This window comes from Pangasianodon hypophthalmus, chromosome 30, assembly GCF_027358585.1.
Source record: "Pangasianodon hypophthalmus isolate fPanHyp1 chromosome 30, fPanHyp1.pri, whole genome shotgun sequence".
In the NCBI taxonomy this organism is placed as follows: Eukaryota; Metazoa; Chordata; class Actinopteri; order Siluriformes; family Pangasiidae; genus Pangasianodon; species Pangasianodon hypophthalmus.
The window spans coordinates 10,608,810-10,633,397 of NC_069739.1; the positions used below are offsets into that span (position 1 = coordinate 10,608,810).

Consider the following 24,588-nt stretch of genomic DNA (forward strand, 5'->3'; position numbering starts at 1 on the left):
AAGTGGAGAGTACCAGGTAGCTGCACATTTCTGGTATAGTACTCTTTTACAAATCACCTCCCACACTGCCTCACTGTCTTCTCAGAGTACAAACATTCTGCTACTTGATAATAAGCAGCTCCTCCATTTATTTACTTACTTGTTTTTAATGATGAAAGAGACCAAAGTCCCGCCCCCTTGATTTTAATTGGCTCATAAGACTGAGGCTTGTGGAATCCAGAGCTGGTCTTTCACGTCCTGCATCATTTCCCGTTTCAGTGAATCACCTTGCAGAACTTTCTCAGAAACACACCTCAAAACGTTTTTTAAAAATAAATTACACTCAGTGGTTTGCGCATAACTATTTTATTGAGCTTAACACTTAACCTAACTCGTCTAGCGACAACAAATGCATTTCCTTACTTGCTGTGAAAGTAAATTAATAATAATTAACCAATATTTACTTTTGCTCATGTTCAATTAAACACACTGTTAGTTTAGTGTTTGAATCCACTTCATCCACTTCTTTTTAGCATCTAACACACTCATTTACTGTTGTACAGTTGTGAAGAGTGATGCTCAGAAAGCTTTGAAGAGCTGATTGGGGAGGTAGCCCAGTTGCAGGAAAGATGTCTGCGCCTCCCGCTCGAGGTTAGCGAGTTCCTGTACTGTGGGGGCCAAAATATCCACATGGCCCTTATAGAGACCACCTGAGAGAGAAGGAGAACGAGAGAACGTGGGAACAGTGAGAAAATCTGGCAGGAGTCAGAATAAATGACTGTATAATACAATCAGAAGTACAATGAACGTGTTGGTTTTTTTTATGTTATGAGAAATATTTCTATCAAACTGAAATCTGTGTTCACATTTTATCAACCAAATAACCCTCATTATGGTGGCACACGTGTTCTCCTAACAGTGTGAATTATTTGTTTAACGAAGACCTGACTTGAACTCTCACAGTCATCAGTAAGGAATAACTTTTACTTCTATTTCTGATGAAAGATTAGCATTCTTGTTTATTTCTCATGCAAAATAAATCTAGATCTGACTGATTTTTTTTGAGATTTTATTCAGACCTTATTGGGGGAAAAATAATATTTAATAAAAAAAAAAAAAAAAAAAAAAAAAAAATCTGACAATCCTTGCCTGGTACACATACACTCACACACACTCACACACACACACACACACACACACAAACACATACACACGCACCTCCAGCAGCTCGACGCTGGCCGTAAGTAACCTTGCCATCAAATTCGTCTACGGGGACTTTGATGTCCGGCTCGCACTGAGTAATGGTGCACTTCAGGTGGTCTTCGATTTCTCCCAACAGCTGAACACAGAAAACACAACGCTCCAATGAGACATGAGAATGAACTAAAACCAACGTGATGCGAGTCTTCATCCATCGTGGGCTGAATAATTATAATTCCATTCTTCATTCTTCATACGTTCTGTCTCACTTCTTCTGTGTAAATGGTCATAAATATGAATTTGGTTTTGTTTAAATGTTTTGGAAAGAATGACACACTGCTAATGGAGAATAATAAACGTTCTAGACGGTAAAAACAACCGCGCTTGGCATTGGGCCACATCACACACATCACCATTGTTGATTATTTTCCCATTACAGCACACACGGTCATGTTTTATTCCTTACTTAATCAACAAATTTCCATCTGCTGTAAGTTTTCCACGTTTCGTCTCGAACACAAGGTCCTCACCTCTTTCTCGTTGTACCATATAGTGCAGCCTCCTTCCTCCTTTAACCTGGTGTTATAGCAGCCTCGGCCTCTGTTAGGACAAACATGATACCATACCTACACACACACACACACACACACACACACACACACACACACACACACACACACACACACATACATTAACATTTCCAAAACATGACTCCCACACACACACACACATTAACATTAACATTTCCAAAATATGACTCCTACACACACATACACGGGTCGTGTGTTCAAAACTCATTCCTTCACACACACACACACACACACACACACACACACACACACAGTCTGAACATATGACCAAAACATACCACACCTACATGGCTTTTAAGTTCTTACTGCACCATCACATTACACCTACATATGCTGGTCTAAACATATTTCAGAAATATTTCCAAACCCACACACACAGCTTCAGCATGTGCATTTCTACATGTGATTTTTTTTGCCTTTACCTTCTCTTTTTCCATGGCCACCAGAGAAATGGCCAGACCCATCCTTGAGAAAAACAGATGAACAAATGATAAAGAGGACAACCAGAAAATCAGAAGGCAGAAACATACATTATGACTCAAAATAAATAAAATAAATAAATAAATAAAAATCAAGCCCAGCGATGTGACATGATCTGTTTACCTCTCCGCCCTGCCCACTCTTCCGATGCGATGCACATAATTCTGTTTCTCATCCGGCAAGGTCACATTAATGACTGAAATAAAAGAAAAAAAAAGACAAAAGTGGATAGTTATGATAACTCTTATGATTGCTCTTAGCCAAAAAAGTACACGTAATAAATGTAATCTATCACTAATTTTTACTACTTACTACCACAAAGTTGATCATTTTTCTCTAACAGCATACCCCATTGTGTTTGATTTCTCTTTATACCACAGCAATTTGTCAATAATTGAAATTTTTTCCTCAGTTAAACAATGACACTTTTATTAATTCAGTTATATTGAATGTAATAGCACAGAGGTAAGGAAAACACAACACAGCAGACTGTTGTACAAAAATGATGCATGCGTGATGTTTTATTTTTATAAAGTGCATTATTTTTGTATAACAGTGCAGTCTGAAGTGTGTTCTATCACCTACGCCAGAGCGATTTGCCAAAAATTACAACATTTAATTTCTTAAAGAATGACACATCACACTTTTTAACAGTTTAGAGTTAATGTTGTGGAACGTTGTAGATAAGTTAGGTCCTGTTCTGACATCGCAACAATAAACAGTCATTTCTCTCAACTCTCTCTCTCCTTTCTTTAGATTATCTGCATTCACTGTTCAAGTCTCTGTGTCTGAGCTGTTTCTATAGAAACAATAATGCATTAGCACGAGAGCATTAATATAAACCTATCACTCGCGTTGCAGCCGGAACTACTTTCCGAGCTGTGCTGTAATACGAAAATTTTTTGAAGTTAAGACAGCATGCAGGAAGACATCTTGTCATGTTCCTAATTAATCAGCAGCTTCGGACCAATCAGATTTGAGAATTCATCAGTGCTGTGGTATAAACTAGTGCTGATAAACTAGCTAGAATTAGCCACATTTTTGAAGTAGATTGTTCATCACTGTCTGTGTATTATGTCACTAATGATCACTGTAGTTGCCATTAAGAAGTTATAAATGACCTGAAATGAAACATGGTTCATTCTTTTGGTTCCATGTTAAATAAGCCAAATCGGCTGCATCTCAGTAACTATTTATTAGCGTAGTGCGGCAGCAGGGTCGCGTTTTATTACAGTGGTACAGCACAACGTTATAACTGTAAAGCAATTCCGGGTTTCATCACAGTGTTCCTTCAAAAGCTTATTAGTTCTTACCGTATGGAACGCCGTGGACGTCGATTCCTCTGGCTGCTACGTCTGTGCAAATCAAAAACCTCACCTCCTTTTTCTACAGCGATATCAGGAACACACAGTCAGACATGCAGCATGTTGCTTAAAAAAAGTAATAATAATAATAATAATAATAATAATAATAATAATAATTTGTTATTACCTTGAACCGCTCTAAGTTGTATTTGCGCTCGTTGGGCTTCCTGTCACCGTGAAGACAAACGCATGAGAACTGATGCCCTTTCTTATCAGGACCTGAGGAGAAGAGAGAGGCTGACTGGATAAACTGACTGAGCTGCGGGTGTACAGGTGTTCCTAATACAGTGGCCAGTGTGTGTGTGTGTGTGTATATATATATATATGAGCATGTATTGAAGCACAAGCATTAACCGCAGGTATTGTTAGTTCACCTCCTCCTTGTGCGATCAGGTACTGCTCCATGTTGTCGCAGTCAATCTTGGTCCTGCAGAAGATGATGGCTTGGTCCATCTTGTGCTCCTTAATTGCACGGATCGTGTACTCGCCCTTCAGGATTTTGATTGCCTCTGACCACATCTCTAAAAGCAATAGACTAGCGTAAGGGTCATGTATAACGGCATGTATAACATGTATACATTCCAAACTGCATTTGTTGTTTGAATTGTTTATGACAAATACAAAAATTCATACAATATTCAAGAATACAGTGTAATGCTATATATTTCACTTAAACAGCAAAGCATGCAGGCAGTAGTTAAATAATTCCCAATGTTAAATAGGGGTGTAATGATTCACATCGGTCACGATTTCGACTCGTTTCATGATACTGGCTTCACGTTTTCGATTCAGCTCAATTCTCAGAATATTTTGATGAAAATCTGAATGCAGAAAAATATTATGACTGAAAGGGCTCTTTTTATTTCTGTATAATAAACAAGGCAAAATAACAGAGCTACGAACAGAGGCTTAATATTGTAAACAATCTTAAAAAGACAAATAAATAAATGTATAAATTCTCCCAAAAACTTTTATTGAATAAACAAAGTCTGATTTGGGGACTTTGAAAATGACTGAATGAAACATGAGCTCCACAGCAGAAATAGAGCTCCAAAGTGGGCTAAAGTGCCCATTCTCCGCAGCCTCTGTTGTTGTTTAAAAGCTACTGAAGAGCTCTTTTTGATTGTTATAACATGGTTGTATAAAGTATAATGCATGCTGGTTGCAATCCAGAGCTATCGGGCTGTTGGAAAGACCGTGATCACGTGACCAGCGTACTGTATGTTTTAATTCTATGGGATGTGCAGATTGGGACCTCTGGTGTTCAAACACTGCAACTGCATTACATGCATAATTAATATAATGCTGATTTCCATGATGTGAATCGCACATTTTTACATCGTGATGCATCCTGTCACCGTGTATCGTCACACCCCTGGTGTTAAACATTAAAAACGTGTGTAAATGTTGATGCAGTGACATTTTCTATGAGGAGATGTTTATTTAATATGAGTCTCAGGTTAAGAAGCTGCATTTTTTAACTTCAAGAGAGAAAAAAAACAGAGGCTGGTGAGGGAATGACTGCGTAGCCTCAGATAGTGATACTAGGTACTAACTTGCTTTGCGGATGCAATAAATATAATTATAAATGGAAAAACTGTATGATGTCATTGCATTAAAATAAGTTTATACTGTGGTATACAGGGAATAAAACACTTCGGGACATGCTGTTACAGAACGTCAGGGTGGTAACAGTAACACTGCCTGGCATCAGGTTGCATCACACTACCCCGGCATTGATTATTTTCTTGTAACAGCAGAGCCCCACGATGTTTATTTCTTTGCATAAATGTTTGTTGTTTACCTGCAGTGTTGGCTCCAGGCCGTGTGTTGTCTTTCGCGTGCACTTCATCAGTCTGTAACAAAAAAAAAAATGCTATTATATAAACATCGTTCAAAACCTTTTTGATTCATTGTGTCTACTTTTGCTCTGATGAAGTCCAGGGTTAGAAAAATTGGGAGCACTTGGGACAAGCAGATCGCATGCTTGGGCGATTTATTTGTTCCTTAAGCATTAATGAATTTAACTATCTATAATTTGTCCCTCTATGCAAGAAATATATGAAAGGTTTAAAATAAAATGGTGACGTATACCCGGATATGGTTTTTGCCCAGCCTTTCCCACAGCCTGTCGTTTTTGGGGTTGACGGTCACCACCACATGATGGACCGTCTCAGGCACGGAGTCTTCACCTTTCAGGTCCACCCACGTGGGGAAGTGCATGATCTTCTCTGACAGTTTCTTCACATCGAATGAGTGCAGGGTGGCCGAGCACACAATCACCTACAGAACATGCGAAAAATTCCCTCAGGTCACTCTGTCTAGAATAAATACAATCCTTAATCCAAAGCAGTTTTCTTATTAAGGTTCTACAAAACACCACGAAGAGGCACCTGCAGTCTCTTTCCATCAGAGGTGACCTGGGGGATTTTGTTGTAGACCCTCATGATGAAGTCGGTGTAGCCGGCTGTAAGCAGTCCATCCTGCAAAACGACAATCAGTGAAGGAGGGAATTAAAGCTGGAGGTGATTAGGGTACAGAATTTTACATTTTTGTGCAGATCTACGTACACATTCATCCAGGACCAGGAAGCGGACTTGGGACAGATCGAGTTTTCCTGTGGATATGAGATCATCGAGCCTGCCAGGTGTGCCAACCACTATATCAACCTGAGAGAGAGAGAGAGAGAGAGAGAGAGAGAGAGAGAGAGTGAGGACGACTGCTTGCTTGAAAATTGCTCGTTCATAAACTACGCCAAAATCTGACCTAGAAATGTATAAAAAACTAAAACTGTTGTATGTTGTAATGCAAACACTGATTTTTGTGACATCATTCAAACTGGTATAGCAAAGTGTTACTGGTATAACTGTTTCAGATATCATTTACCATACTGATGTACTGTCACAGTCCAAAATGCAATACCTGCACAGCTCAACAACCATCTCCCAAATAAAATGAATAAAATGATAATAGTGCACTTACCCCGCTTTCCAAAATGGACAGCTGCTCTTTGGCTGCCACGCCTCCGATGATCAGCAAATCTCTGCAAGAATACACACGCTATCAGCTGCAGACAAAGCGAAACTCGCAGGCCTAATCTAATAACCCTCGTGTGCTCACCGTAGTTTGGGATTGTCCACGTATTTCTTAAACTGGTTGACGTTGTTGAGGGTCTGCTCGGCCAATTCTTTCGACGGCTCCACGATCAGAGCTTTAGGGGCAGTGGAGCTTGATTTGACCTGACTCACCGTGGCACTGCCTACACACACACACACACACACACACACACACACGCACACACACACACACACACACACACACACGGTCTGAGACCACTCCCCAAAACAGTTCTTACTTCATAGCTCACCATAGACTGATATAGTTTACACACAAAATCTTATTATTCAAAAATACTGGTAAACCTGAGAGCAGCCATACTGAAAAGCCAACTAACCAATTAACTAACTAACTAACTAACTAACTAACTAACTAACTCACACACACGGCGGTAGATAAATACTCAAATATGAAGCTCACCAGTCTGAGTGGTTTTGACTACGTGGCCATCGGGCGCTTGGTCCAGAGCAATGAACCCTTCTTTGGGGGCATTTTTGAAAGGCTCTCCCCCAAAATTAAACTTCAGTTCAGCATTCTGCTCATTAAAAACAAACAACGTTTAATAAGGAATAAAACATGACGTGTGTCCTGTCACAGGAAAATAATCGACAGTGTTGATAAGTCATGTCCTGAATTGTTTTATTTCTCACAGATATCACAGCGTTTCCTAACAAGTTCATATTTTTAAAGAATGTCATACATTTTTATCCCTTTATAGGTACATTTAATTATGGAACATCCACAGAAATGAAAAATACACCAAATATTAAAGGGATGTATTTTCTTACCTTAAGCACACAGGAAGCGAAGAACGGTTGACGTCTCAAGTTCTGGGGAATCTCAAACGCCAAGCCCAGATCATTCCCTGATTTTTAAAAAAATTAGATTTTAATTTTCTTTAGAGAATTTGAACCAAGCATGAAGATTTGTGATGGAAAAATCACTTTTAGTGTCATAATTTTGTTTAAAAATACTGGATAATAAGAGACAAACCATTTTTGGAGAAGGACACGTGGCCACTGTCCAGGTCGATGTAGCATCCGATGGTGTCGTGCATAGTGAACTCCTGTAAAAAAAACACACACAGTGATTTATAGTGGAAGAGAACTCATTTTAATTGAAATAAACATTTTTTTGTGTTAGCTCACCTCTCCATAACTATCAAACTGCTTATTGTGGGATTTCTTCCCCGTCCCTCCGAAGCCGAAGCCAAACTTGTCTGTACCTGCGTGTACAAATATGCGTCTTCATGTAAATGTATAAAAGTCTCAAAGATGTTGTAGTGACTTATTGTTTTCAAATGCTTCAGTTACTCCTCTCTGCAGAACCAAGGAGTGGAGGTGGACCTGAGGGTGCTGCTGCGCTATACCAGTTGGTTGCTATGGTGTTGCTAGGTGTTGTTATGGTATTCCAGCAGGTTGCTAGGTGTTTGCTATAGTATCACAGATGGTTACTAGGGTGTTATGTGGTTGCTAGGGCGTTAGGTGGTTGCAATGGAATTCCTGGTGGTTACTAGTGTGTTGCTAAGGTATTACAGCTGGTTGATAAGGTATTCGAATTTGTTGCTAAGGCTTTGCAATTGTATTCCTGGTGGTTGCTAGGGTGTTGCTATGGTATTACAGGTGGTTGATAGGGTATTCAAAGTTGTTGCTAGGGTGTTACTAGGTGGTTGTAAAGGTATTCATGGTGGTTGCTAGGGTGTTGCTAGGTGGTTGCTATGCTATCTCAGTTGGTTGCAAAGGTGTTGCTAGGTGGATGTTATGGTGTTCCAGGTGTTTGTTAGTTCTCAGAACCAGTGGGAAGTGGGGTTCATGCGGAGGAAGTTAGAATACATCTGCCCTAATGTTATATGAGCACGCAGGCTACGTCTCTGCATAACGCTGTAATAAAGATAATGACTTATATCGAGTTTCCCTTAACTACAAGGGAGCCATAAAATATAACCTCAGAGTCGTACCATCGGCTTTTACCCGATATCTGAAGTTTTCCATTTCAGCCAGGCGGATTTTCTCCAATATTTAGGCATCTTTCCAAATTCCATGCAGTTTCTATTTAGCTCAGAAAAGATGATGTGTGTGAAACCGTGCTAGAGAAAGACACAGCAGCGTTCATACCCAGATCCAGAGCCGCCTGAACAGTGGACCAACCGATCCTGCACAAGCCTTGGTCATGGCACGAGACTTCGTAGTAATACTTTCCTAAAAGAGGGAGAAAAAAGGGGTTTTCTGATTGGTCTTTTTGTCAGTGTACTAATGTATACCTTTAAAATATCTTCACTGAAATGATCTTAGACCCGCTTTAGGGTAAAGCTCCTGTTAGTGACACTCACTGCACTTATACTTTATACTACAGTCCTTACAGTGCTTTTTAATCTTCTCTGAGACTGAGATCTGACCTTTAGTCACGGCCTGGGTGGAACGGCAGCCATGCCACTCCTTAAACTCTCTGCTCTGGCAGCAAAGCCCGTCCGGCCCGATAGCTGAAGAACAACATGAAATCAGCATTTTTCATTTCAGGTGAATTCGATATGTTTTGGGAGAAATGAAGTCAGACTGAGCACAGAAATGTACGAGTAAATAAACTGAAAAGGAGTTTGGTGACTTTTGTCTAAGATTTATAAAAGCAAAACATGTAATCATTATTCCGGTTTGAGATATGATCAAAATAAACTTTTTTAAGTTGTGATTATAAATATGTAAGGAATAAAAAAAAAACGCAACACGGCATGCTGATCTGATCAATCAGAAGTGAGCGTCCGACAAGGCTGTGGTATATTATAACATAAAACTAAAATTCTACCAGTAATAATCTACTAGTAATCAATTTAACAGGAAAATTAACCATGTTTCCCCCCCCCCCAGTCTCAGTAGATGTTTCCATGCAACAATTCAAGGAAAGAAATTATATAATACTTTTGAATGGAGAATATCTGAAGAGACATTTAGCGTCAGTGAGAAGCTTGTTGTTGAGTCCTGCCTGAGCAGGAGTGGCTACTGTTAGCTCATCATCTTCGCCTCACAAGTCTGAAATGATATCTTTCTGAAGTTTCTGAAAAATGCACTCCAACAGCCCTTATAATACAGAAAACTCATGAAAATGATATGATTTGAAAGCCGATTCATCGCCGCTCACATCAGTGTCTCTTTAAATGTAACTTTACACCCAGAGAATTTAGGATCTCTCCTGATTTTTATGAATATCACACTTCTAGTGTGTAACTTCTTCTGGGAATAAACGTGAATAAACGTATGTGTCTCCAGTTTAATAAATGAAGCTTGTTGTGCGAGTGCATCAACGCTCTTCATTACAATTAAGATAATTAATCAGGGGAATTTTTAAGGTTAAGTTCATGACTCACCAAATGCTGGGCTTCGGTCGTATGGGTTCATCTGCCATTTATTAAACACTGAAATGTAAAGAACAGCAGAAAGAAAAGAAAAGAAAACAAAGTTTACTCCAACGTGACACAGCAACACACATTAGATCTTACAAGGGGTGACCATTTTCAGCTCTATCAGTCTACTACAGAGCTAGTGAAAGTTACTCTCCCTCACCTGTCAATCACAGAGACACTAGCCAATCACGGGCATCTGTGATTCTCATGTATGCGGAAGAGGGCCGATAGCGCTTTTCTCCGAGTGTGACAAAGTGACAGGCGACAGCGTTAACGATCGACTCGAATGATTCTTCGAACCAATTCTATGGTGCATGTGGTGTAACGTTTTTTCATTTCCCCACACAAAACTTTACTTCCTACCTACAAATAGTTCGTAAAGCTTGGAAGGACGTAGCAGAGATCGTTGGTGTCACTGAAGAGTGTATGTCGCTAGTACAGCTAATTAATTAGCTAATCCGAAGCCTGGCACGTAATATGTAAATCACCCAATTTTCACACTGATTAGTGCACTATTAATAATTTGTTTTTAATTATTTATAAAAAGATATAGGTATTTAAGTGTTTGGCGGTGCATCTGGTGAGCAGATGAAGCTAGTACAGTTAGCTTGTACTACTATTATGCTAACAAAACAAATATAAAGCCTGGCATGTAATGTACATCAAACAACAAATTTTCAACCTTTTTTCACTTATAATTTATTTAAATACATTTTAAACAAAACTAAGGAATGGATAGATGGTACACGGCCACGAACAACAACAGCAGCACTTCCAAAGCGAAAGACGTGTGACTTGTCACTCACTAGCGTGAACGCAGGGTTACGTTGCTTGTGACGCAGCATGAGCAGCAGTTTGTAAAGAAGCAGTCGGCTGTTTCGTGTGTCTCAGAGGAAGCACGTGTTAACCGTTTGGTAGCTGTAGTGTGATATGCAGAGCTGGCTATAGGATGGAAATTTCTCCCCAGATTAGGAAGAAAAATGGAAGGAAAAACATTGTGCCGACCTGCTCCTCCGGTCTTCACTGCAGCACGGCCTTTCTTCCCCTCCTGCTGATCTTTCAGAGTCTCATACACAATCTGGATCACTGGGATGCTGAAGGCCTACGAAATCAGCCACAAAGAGGAAAAAAAACGATTTAGCTGTGGCTATGGGATTAACTTGATCTGATTTGGATGTCAAAAAATATTTAATGGAAAACTCCACGCAAAACAGCAAACATTGGACTCAAAGTCCCAGAATGCAGTGCAGCTATACAAGGCACTTGCACTGATTTAGAGCAGAGACCTGGCTAGTCAGTGAGCTACGAGATGACGAGCACGGTGGTGTTAATGGTGATATTAGCGTGAAAGCTGAAGCTTTGGAAGCTGATCTGTTTGAACCGTAATGAAGCATTAAAGTGAAATCTAACTGCACCACTATCAACAGGCAGTTGAATGGCATTGTGGGTAATGTAGGAAAAAATGTAATGCAAGTCGCTCAGGGTGGAACACGAGACGCAGTGTTTACGAGACCACCATCAAGACATGAACGATACCCGCAAGGTCCACAAAACAGCTACTACAGTGGTGTGTGTGTGTGTGTGTGTGTGTTTTAACCTACCCCAGTTTTGCCACTTCCTGTCTCAGCAGCCTGTGGAGAACAATTTTAATATGTGCCGTGAGAAAAGTGAACACACATCATAACAAAGCAGCTGATGATTCAGGAAGTAAAAGACCTCACCATGAGAACGTCTCCTCCGCCGAGGATCAGGGGAACGGACTCGGCTTGGATGTCGGTGGGAAGCCTGAGAAACAGCGAGACGTGATAAAAGCTGAGTCAATAATAACTAAACAATAAATACTAATGTTTCTGGGATCACAGCTACGGTTGTCTCACTGGTGACTTCTTCATATCCGTCTATTACCTTTTTTTTTTTTTACTCAATCAAGTATCCAGTACCAAACTTTTCACAACCCCCTGAACAGGATACATTACTCCCGCTACTGTCACTCCTAGCTTTACCACAGAAGAACATGGTGATCCTGATCAGAACTAACACTACATGGCAAAAAGTTTGTGCACCCCTGACCATCACACTCATATGTTCTTGTTGAACATCTCATTCCAGATTTATTCCCCCCGTGTTTGCTGTTATAATAAGCTCCACTCTTCTGGGAAGCTTTCCACTAGATTTTGGAGCGTGGCTGTGGGGATTGTGTTCATTAAGCTACAAGAGCATTAGTGAGATCAGGTGCTGATGTTTGGTAAGGAGTCTCTAGTTCCGGTTCCTCCCAAAGGTGTTCAGTGGGGTTGAGGTCAGGGCTCTGTGCGGGACACTCGAGTTCTTCCACTCCAACCTTCACACACCATGTCTTCACGGAGCTCGCTTTGTGCACAGGAGCATTGTCATGCTGGAACAGGGTTTGAGCATCTTAGTTCCAGTGAAGGGAAAATGTAATGCTACAGCACACAGACATTCTATACAACTGTGCTTTTCCGAATGTGTGTGCTTACAGCCTTCTTTTTGTGTAAATTTCATGATCAGCAGCTTGTATGTGTTTCAAATGTTCGATGAATACCGTGCTATTTTTATCATACCGTGAAAATATCATACCATCATACCATAACGCTAAGCCCTAAGAACAAGACTGAAGCCCAAATGCACATGGAGTGCACTAGCTGGAGTGTAATAGCATTATTACACCCCCATGTAAGCAGTATGTAGTGAGTAGTGCAGTTATATAGACATTTGGGACACAGCCCAGGTGCAGACAGTGTATGCAGTATGTAGTGTGTAGTGAGTAGTGTGTAGTGCAGTTATACAGAGAGGCATTTGGGACACAGCCCAGGCACAGACAGTGTATGCAGTGAGTAGTGAGTAGTGTGTAGTGAGTAGTGTGTAGAATGTAGTATGTAGTGTGTAGTGAGTAGTGTGTAGTGCAGTTATATAGAGAGGTATTTGGGACACAGCCCAGGCACAGACAGTGTATGCAGTGTGTAGTGTGTAGTGAGTAGTGTGTAGTGCAGTTATACAGAGAGGCATTTGGGACACAGCCCAGGCACAGACAGTGTATGCAGTGAGTAGTGAGTAGTGTGTAGTGAGTAGTGTGTAGAATGTAGTATGTAGTATGTAGTATGTAGTGAGTAGTGCAGTTATATAGAGAGGTATTTGGGACACAGCCCAGATTCAGACAGTGTGTGATGTCAGTCTGCTGTAACTCACAGCCAGTCCATCTCTTCCACAGCCTGAGCGATTTCAGGCATCACTCCCATTTCTACAGGAATAAACAAATAAATAAATAAAAGTTTACACTCACAAACATAACACAATGGTACACAAACATAACAATAACAACCAGAAAGCGTTCTTTACCAGCAAACGCAGCCATGGTTGCTCGCTGAATCAACCGGATGTGGCGTGTACCGCAATTCAGTTTGACAGGGTGCCTGAAAATAAGTGTCCGTGTACACCACACAACCAATGATCTTTAGTTCCGTGATTTTTTTTTTTTGTTTGTTTTTTTTGTTTTTGGGACAATGGCAAGATGCCTCTCTTTCACATGAATACTTGGTGAAAGTATTAACTATTACATGAAAATACTTTTAGCAATTCATATTTATAAACAGGTCCACGCTGATTTGAGCTCGTGCGCTCGTTTGAGCCTCTCAGGCCACCGTAGGTTGACGCAGGCGCGAGAGCTTTCCACTAAAACATGGCTGCAGGTTCTATATTGGAAGATGAAGAAGAAAATATTCTGTATGATTTACTCATTAACGCGGAATGGCCGTCGGAGACAGACACGCAGGTGGGTACGGCTTCCTGCTCACGCTTTTAACAGCTAATGGACTCGCTGCTGAAATGTTTCTGACGCTAAACTGCCAAAGCCACGTAGTTGAAGTCAGAAGGTTCAGTGCCGAACGCGTCCCTGCTCCCTGTCGGAGTGCACTACATAGCACACACACAGAGCCGCGCCCACCTCCTGCCTAGTGCACTACGTCTTAACTCACGAGTCGTTTGGGATTCGGCTCAGGTTTAAGCATAAATAAAGCAATATTGGTCGCTTTATGTTTTTAGAAATTAGTGAATCCATTGTGAATTATGAAAATAAATTCTTTTAACATGTGTTTGTTTTACTGTTATTGTTTTATTTGCAGGCACGAGGAGCAAAAGAGCAGAGTTCCTCTCTCATTGCCAAGGCTGTGACAGGTATTACACCTGAGCACCATATTCCAGCTTTATTTCTTCATTTCCAAAGTGCAGGGCAATTCTTTCCAAATAAATCATTTAAAGAAGCCCTTTAGTGACGTAAAATAATAAGTAAAAAAGTATCAGTAATAAGTAATACATTGATGCACGTAGACTTGTGAATAAAATGAATTTGATCAGCTGAAGATGAAGAGACACTGAGGCGTCTGTGTGGGAGCGAAGGAGAGGAATAAAGTAAAGACAACCTGAAATCAAACGTTTTCTCAAAAGCATCGCAGCAGAAAAGATCATCGTGAAGAGGTAGAGCGAGCAACACGTTACGTGCTCCCTCTGTTAGATAAAACCATCTTAACTTTATCCTTTCTCACACTGTGAGATTCACAATTCATCATTAATAATCACTTAAAAGACAGAAAGCCTCCTTCTGCATGCAGTGAGATTTGCCTGGCTGTAAACATGTTTCGTTCTAATTTTACCAGAATAACAAGAAAGAATATTATCACGTCATGCTTAAACTTCTCTTCCCCTTAAATCCTGTTTATCAAAATGTTATGTTACAGAAAATAAATTGTATTTTCTCTTTCACGTCTTAAAAAATCTCAGCACTAGCTGACGTCCTGATAAATATTTTTTACACCATTTTTATTTTATATTATTATTTTTCTTCTTCCTGTCACTATTCTTTTATTTTATCATTATTATATGCCCATTTTACTATTTTGAAAAGTGCTATATAAATAAAAATGATTATTATTTTAATAGTATGTATTATTTTACCTTTTCTACTGCTAATAACAGGAACAGATAGAGCGTTGACGTGCTTTTGCGGCTTGTAGAAAATGCACTAAGATGCACTGAAACATTTCTGGCAGCTTTTTGAAGACACTTTATGTTGTTTTTTTAATCTCTTTCACCTGATTTGTCATTTCTCAGTATCTGATCATGACTACTTTTGAGAAGGTTGCCTTTAAGACTTTTCTTGAACTCCACTAAAACGTATCAGCGTACGAACTTTTTGTTCATGTGATCATGTGCATCCATAAGTGGTAAACGAGTGTAGTTTATTTCTCTCATTTTGTACATTATAATCTTGATATATAGGTATATTTCAATATTAGTGCGATAGTCATTACAGCTATTATTTTCTTTTTCACCAGGTCCATTCCGCTTTATTCTGCACTACCTTTGGTACAGGTAAGTTCTTAGAAGGGAAAACAGAATACTGCATTGTGGGAGATAACTGATGAAATGAATTCCCCCACATAGGGACCACAAAGCATACGTGTTCACGCAATTTTAGTGTCACAGCCTAGAAATATATAGTGTCTTTTTTTTTTGTATTGTAGTGTTATAACCTGTTTTGAGAACCCAACACTGAAATCTCTGCTGTGAAGCACGGTGGCGCTAGCACCATGTTAAGAGTTACCCTTGGTCTTGTGGTTGTTTCTCTGACTAATCCCCTCTTTACCAGCTCCATAACTTTTAGTGCAGTTGGGGTGAAATCTATATAGTTTGTCACATGATCTCAAATTACATAACACCTGGTCATGGAAGGCCAGAGTTCATTAGAAAACATACCTGAAGCAAACAATATCAAGCTGTTCACATTATTGGAAAAAAAAAGCAAACATGGAAAAAAGTTCTCTGGCGTGATGAGACCAAAATGTAACTTTTTGCCCTCATTACAAAGCGCACACCTTTGTCAGAACCCCAACACTAGTGAACGAACGAACAGGAACGCATTTGAAGTGAAAATAGTTCAGAGCTTTGAATCATTTGACATCCAGCTCTATACTGCCATCTGCTGGACATTAAACACACCACTGCTGTGTCAGCTGAGTGTCCCCTTGTCACATTCCTACACCAAATAAAAGGTATTCGGGTCTGATAAAGAAAACAATAGTATGTGCTCATGTTAGTATTAGTCTATCGTCGCTTATTTGCTTTATAAAGGTTCTGTATTACTTTCTGCAGATGATATTCTATAATGTCTAATGTAGAGTGTGTACTGAGATAGGAAATATTTATAAGAATATTTATAGAATTGTGTTTGTGTGGCTGGAAGTCAATAGAATACAGAAATGATCGTGAATAAATTCAGAAACAGACTCCATTTATTCATTTTTGAAAAAAATAACAATCGCATGTTTTTATAATGCATTTTTATGCATTTTAGAAAAAACAGTAAGATATACCAGAAGTGCATTATCGTACATTCGTCTTTAATGAAGATGAAATAGAATAGTATTGAAGAGGAGTTGTGCACTTATTCTGGGATAGAGCCTTATATTCGAGACCTGACTGACGTTTCAGCGAGGTAACAAAGCTTTATTTTCAGTGGTCACATGACACAGTCGTTTTGAAACGAGGCTCTGGGATACTGTTTCAAAGCAATACCGAGAAAGGCAGCTCGGCCCTACCCAACACTGCTCATTACCCTGAGAACACCATCCCCACAGTGAAGCACGGTGGTGGTAGCATCATGTCATGGGAATGCTTGTCATCATCAGGCGCTAGGAAACTGGTCAGGATTGAGGACGCATTGATGCAGCCAAATGCAGGGCAGTCCTAGAAGAAAAGCTCTTCCAGTCCTCCAGGGGTGAAGGTTCACCTTCCAGCAGGACAGTGACATGTAGATACTGCCCAAGCTGCATTGGAGAGTTCCAAAACCAAGACCATGAATGTGCTCGAATGGCCCAGTCTAGACCTCAAAGCCTAGACCTCAAACTGATTGAGAATTTGTGGCAAGAATTAAAAAATTGCTTTTCACCAGCAATCTCCATACGATCTGACAATTGTATTTTCTTTCAAAACGAATGAGCAAAAATGTTAGCATCCAGATGTGCAAAGCTGATAGAGACATATACCAGAAGACTTGCAACTGTAATTCTAGCCAGTCGTGATTATACCAAGTGTTAACACGGGGGGGTGAATACTTGTGTAACCAATAAATGTCACAAATTTAGATGTCACAATAAAGAAAAAAATGTATTTATTGTTAACTGAAATGATCAGAACTAAATGATCAGGTTCAAGCTTTTAGGAATGTTGATGTCTATTATGGTATGAATAGGTTTGAAATAAATAAAGTTTATTTGTTTTTCAGCCCCTCAAGTTCATCTTTACCTCCTGGACTGGTGCGCCTGGCAGCAAAGCAGATCAACTGGCAGCTGGTGCTAGCAAGGTGATGCTAATGCCCCCCAATCCCCACAATTTATATGAGCACTGAAACAGTGTGTAAAAGTGTGTGTGATGGTCATTCATTACAGTAACCACACTAGGGAAATGGATTTGTCACTGTAGCCTTGGGAAAAAAAAGCATGAAATACAACACACAAATGTCACACACTGAAAAGCAAAGCCTTCATAGGTGTTGCTCTTACTAAGCCCCTCCCCCCAATTTAGTCCCACCCACCAGCCAGATCTATCACACAACAGCTACCAACTGTGAAGGCAAACACGTGCTTCCTTCAAGACACGTGAAGCCAACTGCATTTTATCTACTACTTGGAGGAAAGTGCTATCCGCCCTCTTCCGCATACATAAGCTGTAGTGTTGCTCTGATTGGCAGGTGAGAGCAATGCAATGAAGGTTTTGCTTTTCAGTGTGAAACGTATTCTTTGTGTATTCTTTATTTGCAAAAGTAACATTTAGAGGTTTGGTCTGCATTGCAAAGCTGCATTTCATTTTCATTGTTTCTGTTTTTTTTTTTATTTGAATTTTGTTATTGGTTTAAGGATTTCCAGTCAGTTGTGTCAATCACCATCGCAATTTCCGGCAACTTTATCTTATATTGCATACATTTTGTTCATATCATATCATGCTATGATGATATAGAGAACTTCATTTATTCGTAGAATACGTGAAAGTGTTTTGCGTAAACGTTTTTTCAACTGCTCCAGGTAGTGCTCTTAGACTTCACAGACCCTGTTTGTGTTAATCAGATGCATTGGATAGAGATTAAATAATAACAATAAAAAAAACAACACATAAGTGTTTTTCTCCAATCCATTTATTCAAGTAGAGGGAAGATGGAGTGTGTGTGTTGTTGTAGTTCGCAGATTGAAAGCAACCTTACACACGGTAACAGTTTGTTTCTGGCTATCTAATCCTTCTGCTGTGTTTTCTCATTCGCTCTTCTTTTTTTTTTTCTCTTTATGTCTCTCCTCTGCAGTAATGGGAAGCTCCTGGCTGTGGTTCAGGACCAGTGTGTGGAAATTAGGTAATTCCTCTCATCCATCATTTTGAGCATTTTGCCCTCTAACAGGAAATGGTGTATTTCTCACCTTGCTGTTGTCAGAGGTGTTGGGCTCAGCAAATCTGCGGCTTTTTGCTTTTTCTTTTTCTTTTTCTTTTTTCGCTTCTTTCAACTTGATGGTGTGTAAAAAAAAAAAAAAAAAAAAAATATGTCCCCAGAACGGGAACTGTATTAGCAAGAGTTTTAAGGTGATCTATCTTTATTATCTATAGCTAAAACAAGTGTAAACACAGTTCTTCTTAGCGTATGGGTTCAAATTGTTTAAAAGCCTCCAAATGTCTTGCACCACTGCTGCGGTAATGCAGTTATGTCGCAATTACGTCCGTTTTTTTTTTTTTTTTTTTTTTTTAAAAACATACTGCCTACTTTTACTGTGAATACATTCACTCTGGGTGATTTAGTCAGGATGTAGTGCGCTATTATTATCCAGCAGATGATCCCGAACAGACCAATTGTAAAGAGTGAAGAGAAAATGGTTTAGAGTGAACATTTTAGGGTTTTAATTGCCTGTAAAAGCATTTTCGAGAAACCAGAACTCGAAACAGAACAGAACAGAAAATAGAACTCTGGCAATAATTCATCTCTTCATGTTTGAAGAAAGAAGGATTGATTGTATGTTCCCAAGAACACCATCACACCCATAGTGAAGCACGGTGGTGGGAGCATCATGATATGGAGCTGCTCCTCTGCAAACGGTACTGCGGCATTTACATCATCGAAGGAACCATGATTGGAGTGATTTAACGGGAGATATTAGAAGAGAAGATGGGCGTTTAATCAAGACAATGACCCCAAACATAGAGTCAGAATAACTGAAGAAGACCTTGCATGGCTGAGCCAATTCTCCTGACTTCTGAAAATTTATGGAGGAGTCTGAAATTTTTTTTTGCCATCAATTTAGTTTTTTTTTTAAACACTACCTTTATTTTATGCTCACGAACACACACACACACACACAAACATTCATTTGAGTAGCATGTGTACCAGGTGTTCAGTAGAATATTAAACACCATTAAGTGAGCATGGACGTCTATTTTACAGTTTATTTACAAAGTAGAAGTCCATGCTTGCTTAATGGTGTTTAATGGTCTACTGAAAACCTGTTACAGCAATTAGGTCTAAGTCAACAGTTGCACCCATCCCAGCAGCCTCTGATAAAATATGTGCTTCATTAGGGTGTCTAGTGACTTAAATCGTCACCACATTTACTTTAAGTCTGTAATAAGGTAAAAAGTTCAAACAAGCTATGCTATGTCAATGGGATCAGATGTAAAATATTTAAAATGTAAAATATTTCATAGGGCTGTAGAAGGATGTACAGAGTTATTAGTGTTTACAGACTAGATCATCACCATCAGAATAAAAGAAGCAAAAGAGCGAAAGGAAAAAGAAAAGGGAAGGCGAGGAATTAAAGTCATGTATTTTGACTGCTTTGCTATTAATACTTTAACACACGGTATGTTTTTGATCATTTTTGTTACTCGTGATCATGAAGGTACATGATCAAGGAAGGGTGTGCAAACTTTTGCAATCAACTACTCAAACTTATTTTCTTATTATATAAGCTGGTTGAAATCCAAATGGAAAGTTGTTAGTCGTCATGTCTTGCACTTAAGCACAATTTTATTTCATTTAATTGGGAAAAAAGCGTTGAATTTATTTTTTTACAGAGAAAATGTGGTATTCCTGATTTACTTACACAGTACAGTAGAAAACATGACAAGGGTGTGCGATTATAGTAAAATCATCAACAACAGGCTGGTGTGATGTGGCCCGATGCAGAGCAAAGTTGATTATTTTCCTATAACAGCGTATTCTGAAGGTTTTGTTCCTCTTATACCACATTAGTTTGCCAATGATCACAATTACACAATTGTACAAGTTTGTTCTGATCATCACTTTTAAAAACTTGTATCATCGATTACAAAAAGAAATTGAAAAATCCTGAAGTTTTCTATGATAGAAAACTTACTGACTGAAGCTGTTGCTATGGAAACAATAACACGCGCATTGATATAAACCTGTGATTCATACTTTCAGAGTTACAGATACACCTTCTGATTAATCAGATCCAAGAAATCAACAGTGCTTTGGTACAAGTGAACAAGTTTTCCTGATAACAGGCTTATTATAGAGCTGTGATGAAGTATCACATATCCAACAGAAAAACAGCAAATCCAACACTTTAATATCCGAAGCAGTAATACGTCACCCTTTCTTGTGTTTTCTCAGGTCAGCTCGAGACGACTTTGGATCCATCATTGGGAAATGTCAAGGTACAGTGCTACGATGTCTTTTTGTCATTCTCATTATATAATCTCCCTCTTCTTATTACATCTTATTACATTCTCTTCTTATTACATTTTTCTAAGAGTGACATTTACATTTTATTATCCACATGTTGACTGATGAAATGGTGAAACATCTATTGTGCTGACAAGTGAAACCGACGACAGAAAGAACTTTTCAGAAAGTTTTTTTAATTGATGATGCTTCAGTAACAGAGTTTAATTCACTTTTGAGAGAATGAAACTAAGCTAAACCATGTGAGAACCTTTTTCACCTTTAATATGAAATAGCAACACACAAAACTCAAGTGATAAACAACCAAAAATGTTTTATGGATAAAAAGAAATACAAAAAAAACTTCCAATATCCAGCTTGCATAAATGTGGACACCCTTTTATCATTGAGAATGTGGCAGTGCTCAGAATCAACCAATCACATTTAAACTCATGTTAAATACTAATTATTATACACCTGCCATCAATTAAATGACAGATTAACTATAAAAAAGTATAGCTGGTCCTCTAGGACTTTCCTGACAGCTTCTTGGTAACATCCAACTAGCAAAGCCATGGGCTGCAAAGAGTTACAAAGCAAGTGGAGAAAATATGGCACAACAGTGACATTGCTAAGAATAGGACGTCCCTCTAAAACCGATGAGAAGTCCAGGAGAAAACTGGTCAGGGAGGCTGCCAAGAGGCCTACAGCGACATTAAAGGTACTGGTTGCTCTCTCCATGTGACAACAATCGCCCGAATTCTTTATATGTCTGGGCTGCGGGGTAAGGTGGCAAGATGGAAGCCTTTTTTTTTTAACCAAAAAAACCCATCGAAGCCTGGCTAAAGTCTCCCAAAACCATGTGGAATAATGTGTTATGGTCTCATGAGACTTTTCGGCCATAATACCAAAAGATATTTTTGGCACAAAAAAAAAAAGCACCGCACATCACCAGAAGAGCACCATCCCTCGGCGAAGCCTGGTGGTGGTAGCATCATGCTTTGGGGCTGCTTTTCTTTAGCTGGACCTGGGGCTTTAATCAGGGTGGAAGGAATAATAATGAATAGGGATAAATTCACAGTGATAAATTCAAATATTTACAATATATTTTTGTGAATCCATTTATTTCTGTAAAGCTGCTTTGTGACAATGTCCATTGTTAAAAGCGCTATACAAATAAAATTGAAAATTGAATTGAGCTCCAAATACCAGTTTTGGCACAAAATTTTAAGACCTCTCCTAAAACACTTAAGATGAAGAGGAATTTCACCTTTCACATGACAATGACCTGAAGCACACCTCCAAATCAACAAAGGAATGGCTTCACCAAAATAAGATCGAGGTTTGGGAACGGATCTAAATGGAATAAAGTCAGGATGTGCCAAACTGAATGACTCTTACCCAAAAAGATTGAATGCTGTGATAAAATCTACAGGTACTTCAACTAAGTATAAGTTTAGGGGTGTGCACACTTATGCAACCAGGTTATTGTACTTTTTTATTTATTTAAATTTTGCATTTTTCCCTAAAATGATTCTTATTGTTTTTCAATTTAACATATAGGTTGAAATTTCACAATAAAGGTACATGATTTATCTTGGTTTCATTTTTCTACATCACGAAAACCTGCCTTTATAACGGGGGTGTGTAGACTTTTTATATCCGCCGTACAGGCTTGAGACGATTGACAGTAGCAGCAGGAATCGGTGATAGATTCTATCAAGATGGCTGTCATGTCGGACCATTTAAATGTCAGTCGGAAAACCTAGTGTGTATTTTTAAGATTGCTAAAAAATAAATTGTGGTGTATCTTGTATGTGTTTCCTTTCAGCTGAAACATCTTTCTCTGACGCATCACAGCTTCGCTCGTCCGTGCTGCCGAACAGATAAACCTGTGAATGCTTTCACTCACGCAACATGAACAATGGGTCTAAATTAATTAAGAAAAAGACAATGTGTTGTTTATATACAAGAATTCAATAAGTGTCTCCGCTGCTCAACACAGAGCACATGCACGCGTACTTTATATAAATTTATTTTAGTTTTATAGGTTTATTTCCAGCCCTTTTGCGAGCATACACCTCTCTAAAGTCACTATCATCAGCTAGTGGGACGATATGACTACAGTGTATTACACACAAGTCTCACAAGCCTGCTCTCAGTATTAGATGTTGGCATTAATGGAGCATTTTTTTTATTTTAAAAGTAACGTATCGGACCGATACCCGATACCAGTCTCCGTATCGATGCTTCCCTTCTCATGTGTTTCTTCTGCGTTTTCTACAACTCTTATTCCTGTTTAGGACAACATAATCGTCTATCTTCTCCTGCTTTCCCTCTAAATTTCCTTTTAAACCGCAGCTTTGTAATTTATAGTCTGAAAACCTTTTATTTCATGCTTTGTGGAGCGTATAGGGGAACACAGACGAGCTCCCGGTACACATTCACTCTCATTTCACGGAGATGTTGAAGTTAATTTAAGCTCTTTTAACACTCATCAGGTTTTTTTTTTTTTTTTTGTAATAGCATATTCTGCTTTCTCACTTTCACTCTTTCTCCTTTTCTTTCTCGCTCTCTCAGCTGATCATACCTGATTTACAGTGAGTTAGCGGAGATAAATGTGCAGCGTCTGATCCTTCGCTTTCCCTCTGATAGCCCTGTCCTTGCTCCCTTTCTCCCTTTTCACCCATAACACACTAGCCATTTTTTTTTCCTAACCCCATCCTCAGGAAAAAGAAGTAATCCATGAAAAGAAAAGGAAATAATCTGCAGGTACGGTTCTGCCGGACAATAAACTGAAAGATAGAAATAAAGGATGAGAAAGTAGAGAAGGACCTGCAGGGTGTTTGCTTTAAGTGACCAGTTTTCAGCTAATTATTTAGGTTTCACTTGATAATACATTTATCATTAGGCCCCCCGTGTGTGTGGATCGATCATGCACAAGAGCAGCGAAGGTTTAAAAAATCAGAAAACTTAAACAAAATGATGTCAGTGCATGCAAGTTTTGTTTTTTGTTTTTTAATACATTTGATAAAATGCATGATGAAACTGGTTTTCCATATTTTTCTATACACATTTATTATATACAGAATTTATTCCATACACTAGTTATTATATACACATTTATTATATGCAGAAATTATTATATACAGAAGGGAAAGTGTATCTAATCTAACAAATGATTGAAGTGACTTTTGTAGTTCAGGTGAGATAGCGTGATGCGTCTCCTCTCTCTCCGTAGCAGGTGAGTACTGCCCACTTTGTACGTTTACTTTGAAACTCGTTCATATTCAGAGTTTATTCGGCGTTTTATCAGCTCTAGAGGTGCCGTATCTCATTTTGTGACAGAACCCTACGTGATTGAGAACGGCGTGCTTTCGTTGTCGGCTCCACTCTTTAAGTCGGGATGGCGTTTTTATTGCGAGTACATAAAAGTGCTGACTTTGCATTTTTCCCTTCTGTATTTATTTTTCTTTTCTTTCCCTTTTCCCTAAACGGGGATTTATGACGAGTACATCTGCCCCAGCTCCGACGCGGCACGCTCATCACGTGTACTTAGGCATATTAGTTCCAGCGCTCGGTCCAGATTAATTAGCCTTTAGCGGAAGAGAGTTGATTTATGGTCTCTGCTGAGCCCTTTCTTTTCCAGGTATTTATCTTTGGAAAGCATCATCGCTCATCCAGAGTTATCGAACCTTCATTCTTTCCAGCATGTACTGCTATTTTTTTTTTTTT

The 24,588-nt window shown here is 39.1% G+C and overlaps 2 protein-coding genes across 3 annotated transcripts in view; one reads left to right on the plus strand and one right to left on the minus strand.

The window, feature by feature from the left end:
• Positions 1–326: 326 nt before the first annotated feature.
• On the minus strand, positions 327–13,654 carry ddx1 (DEAD (Asp-Glu-Ala-Asp) box helicase 1). The gene is made up of 26 exons (XM_026918526.3): positions 13,479–13,654; positions 13,329–13,380; positions 11,846–11,909; positions 11,726–11,755; positions 11,130–11,226; positions 10,089–10,136; positions 9,126–9,209; positions 8,845–8,928; positions 7,879–7,955; positions 7,724–7,796; positions 7,519–7,595; positions 7,151–7,265; positions 6,734–6,872; positions 6,596–6,656; positions 6,184–6,282; positions 6,007–6,096; positions 5,708–5,896; positions 5,418–5,469; positions 3,988–4,134; positions 3,741–3,832; positions 3,563–3,635; positions 2,373–2,445; positions 2,192–2,234; positions 1,710–1,805; positions 1,198–1,318; positions 327–689 (listed from the first exon to the last, which is right to left on the minus strand). Exons 1-26 carry the CDS (start codon positions 13,492–13,494, stop codon positions 559–561), a joined length of 2,223 nt encoding a protein of 740 aa, XP_026774327.2. The 5' UTR covers positions 13,495–13,654; the 3' UTR covers positions 327–558.
• A 20-nt stretch (positions 13,655–13,674) lies between these two features.
• The window catches only part of nbas (NBAS subunit of NRZ tethering complex), a 189,463-nt gene continuing 178,549 nt past the window's right edge, over positions 13,675–24,588 (plus strand). For both annotated transcript variants that reach the window (XM_026918524.3, XM_026918525.3), the window contains exons 1-6: positions 13,675–13,911; positions 14,261–14,312; positions 15,470–15,506; positions 17,419–17,496; positions 18,487–18,534; positions 20,803–20,846. In XM_026918524.3, coding sequence (XP_026774325.3) covers positions 13,819–13,911; positions 14,261–14,312; positions 15,470–15,506; positions 17,419–17,496; positions 18,487–18,534; positions 20,803–20,846 — 352 coding nt within the window. In that variant the 5' untranslated portion in view covers positions 13,675–13,818. The remainder of the gene's footprint in view (positions 13,912–14,260; positions 14,313–15,469; positions 15,507–17,418; positions 17,497–18,486; positions 18,535–20,802; positions 20,847–24,588) is intronic.

Excerpts from the sequence above, each read along its gene's own strand:
- ddx1 (XM_026918526.3), bottom strand. Across the intron at positions 6,097-6,183 it reads TCCTGGTCCTGGATGAATGT|GATGGACTGCTTACAGCCGG; the intron begins GTACGTAGATCT and ends GTCGTTTTGCAG. Across the intron at positions 4,135-5,417 it reads GCCTGGAGCCAACACTGCAG|AGATGTGGTCAGAGGCAATC; the intron begins GTAAACAACAAA and ends TATTGCTTTTAG.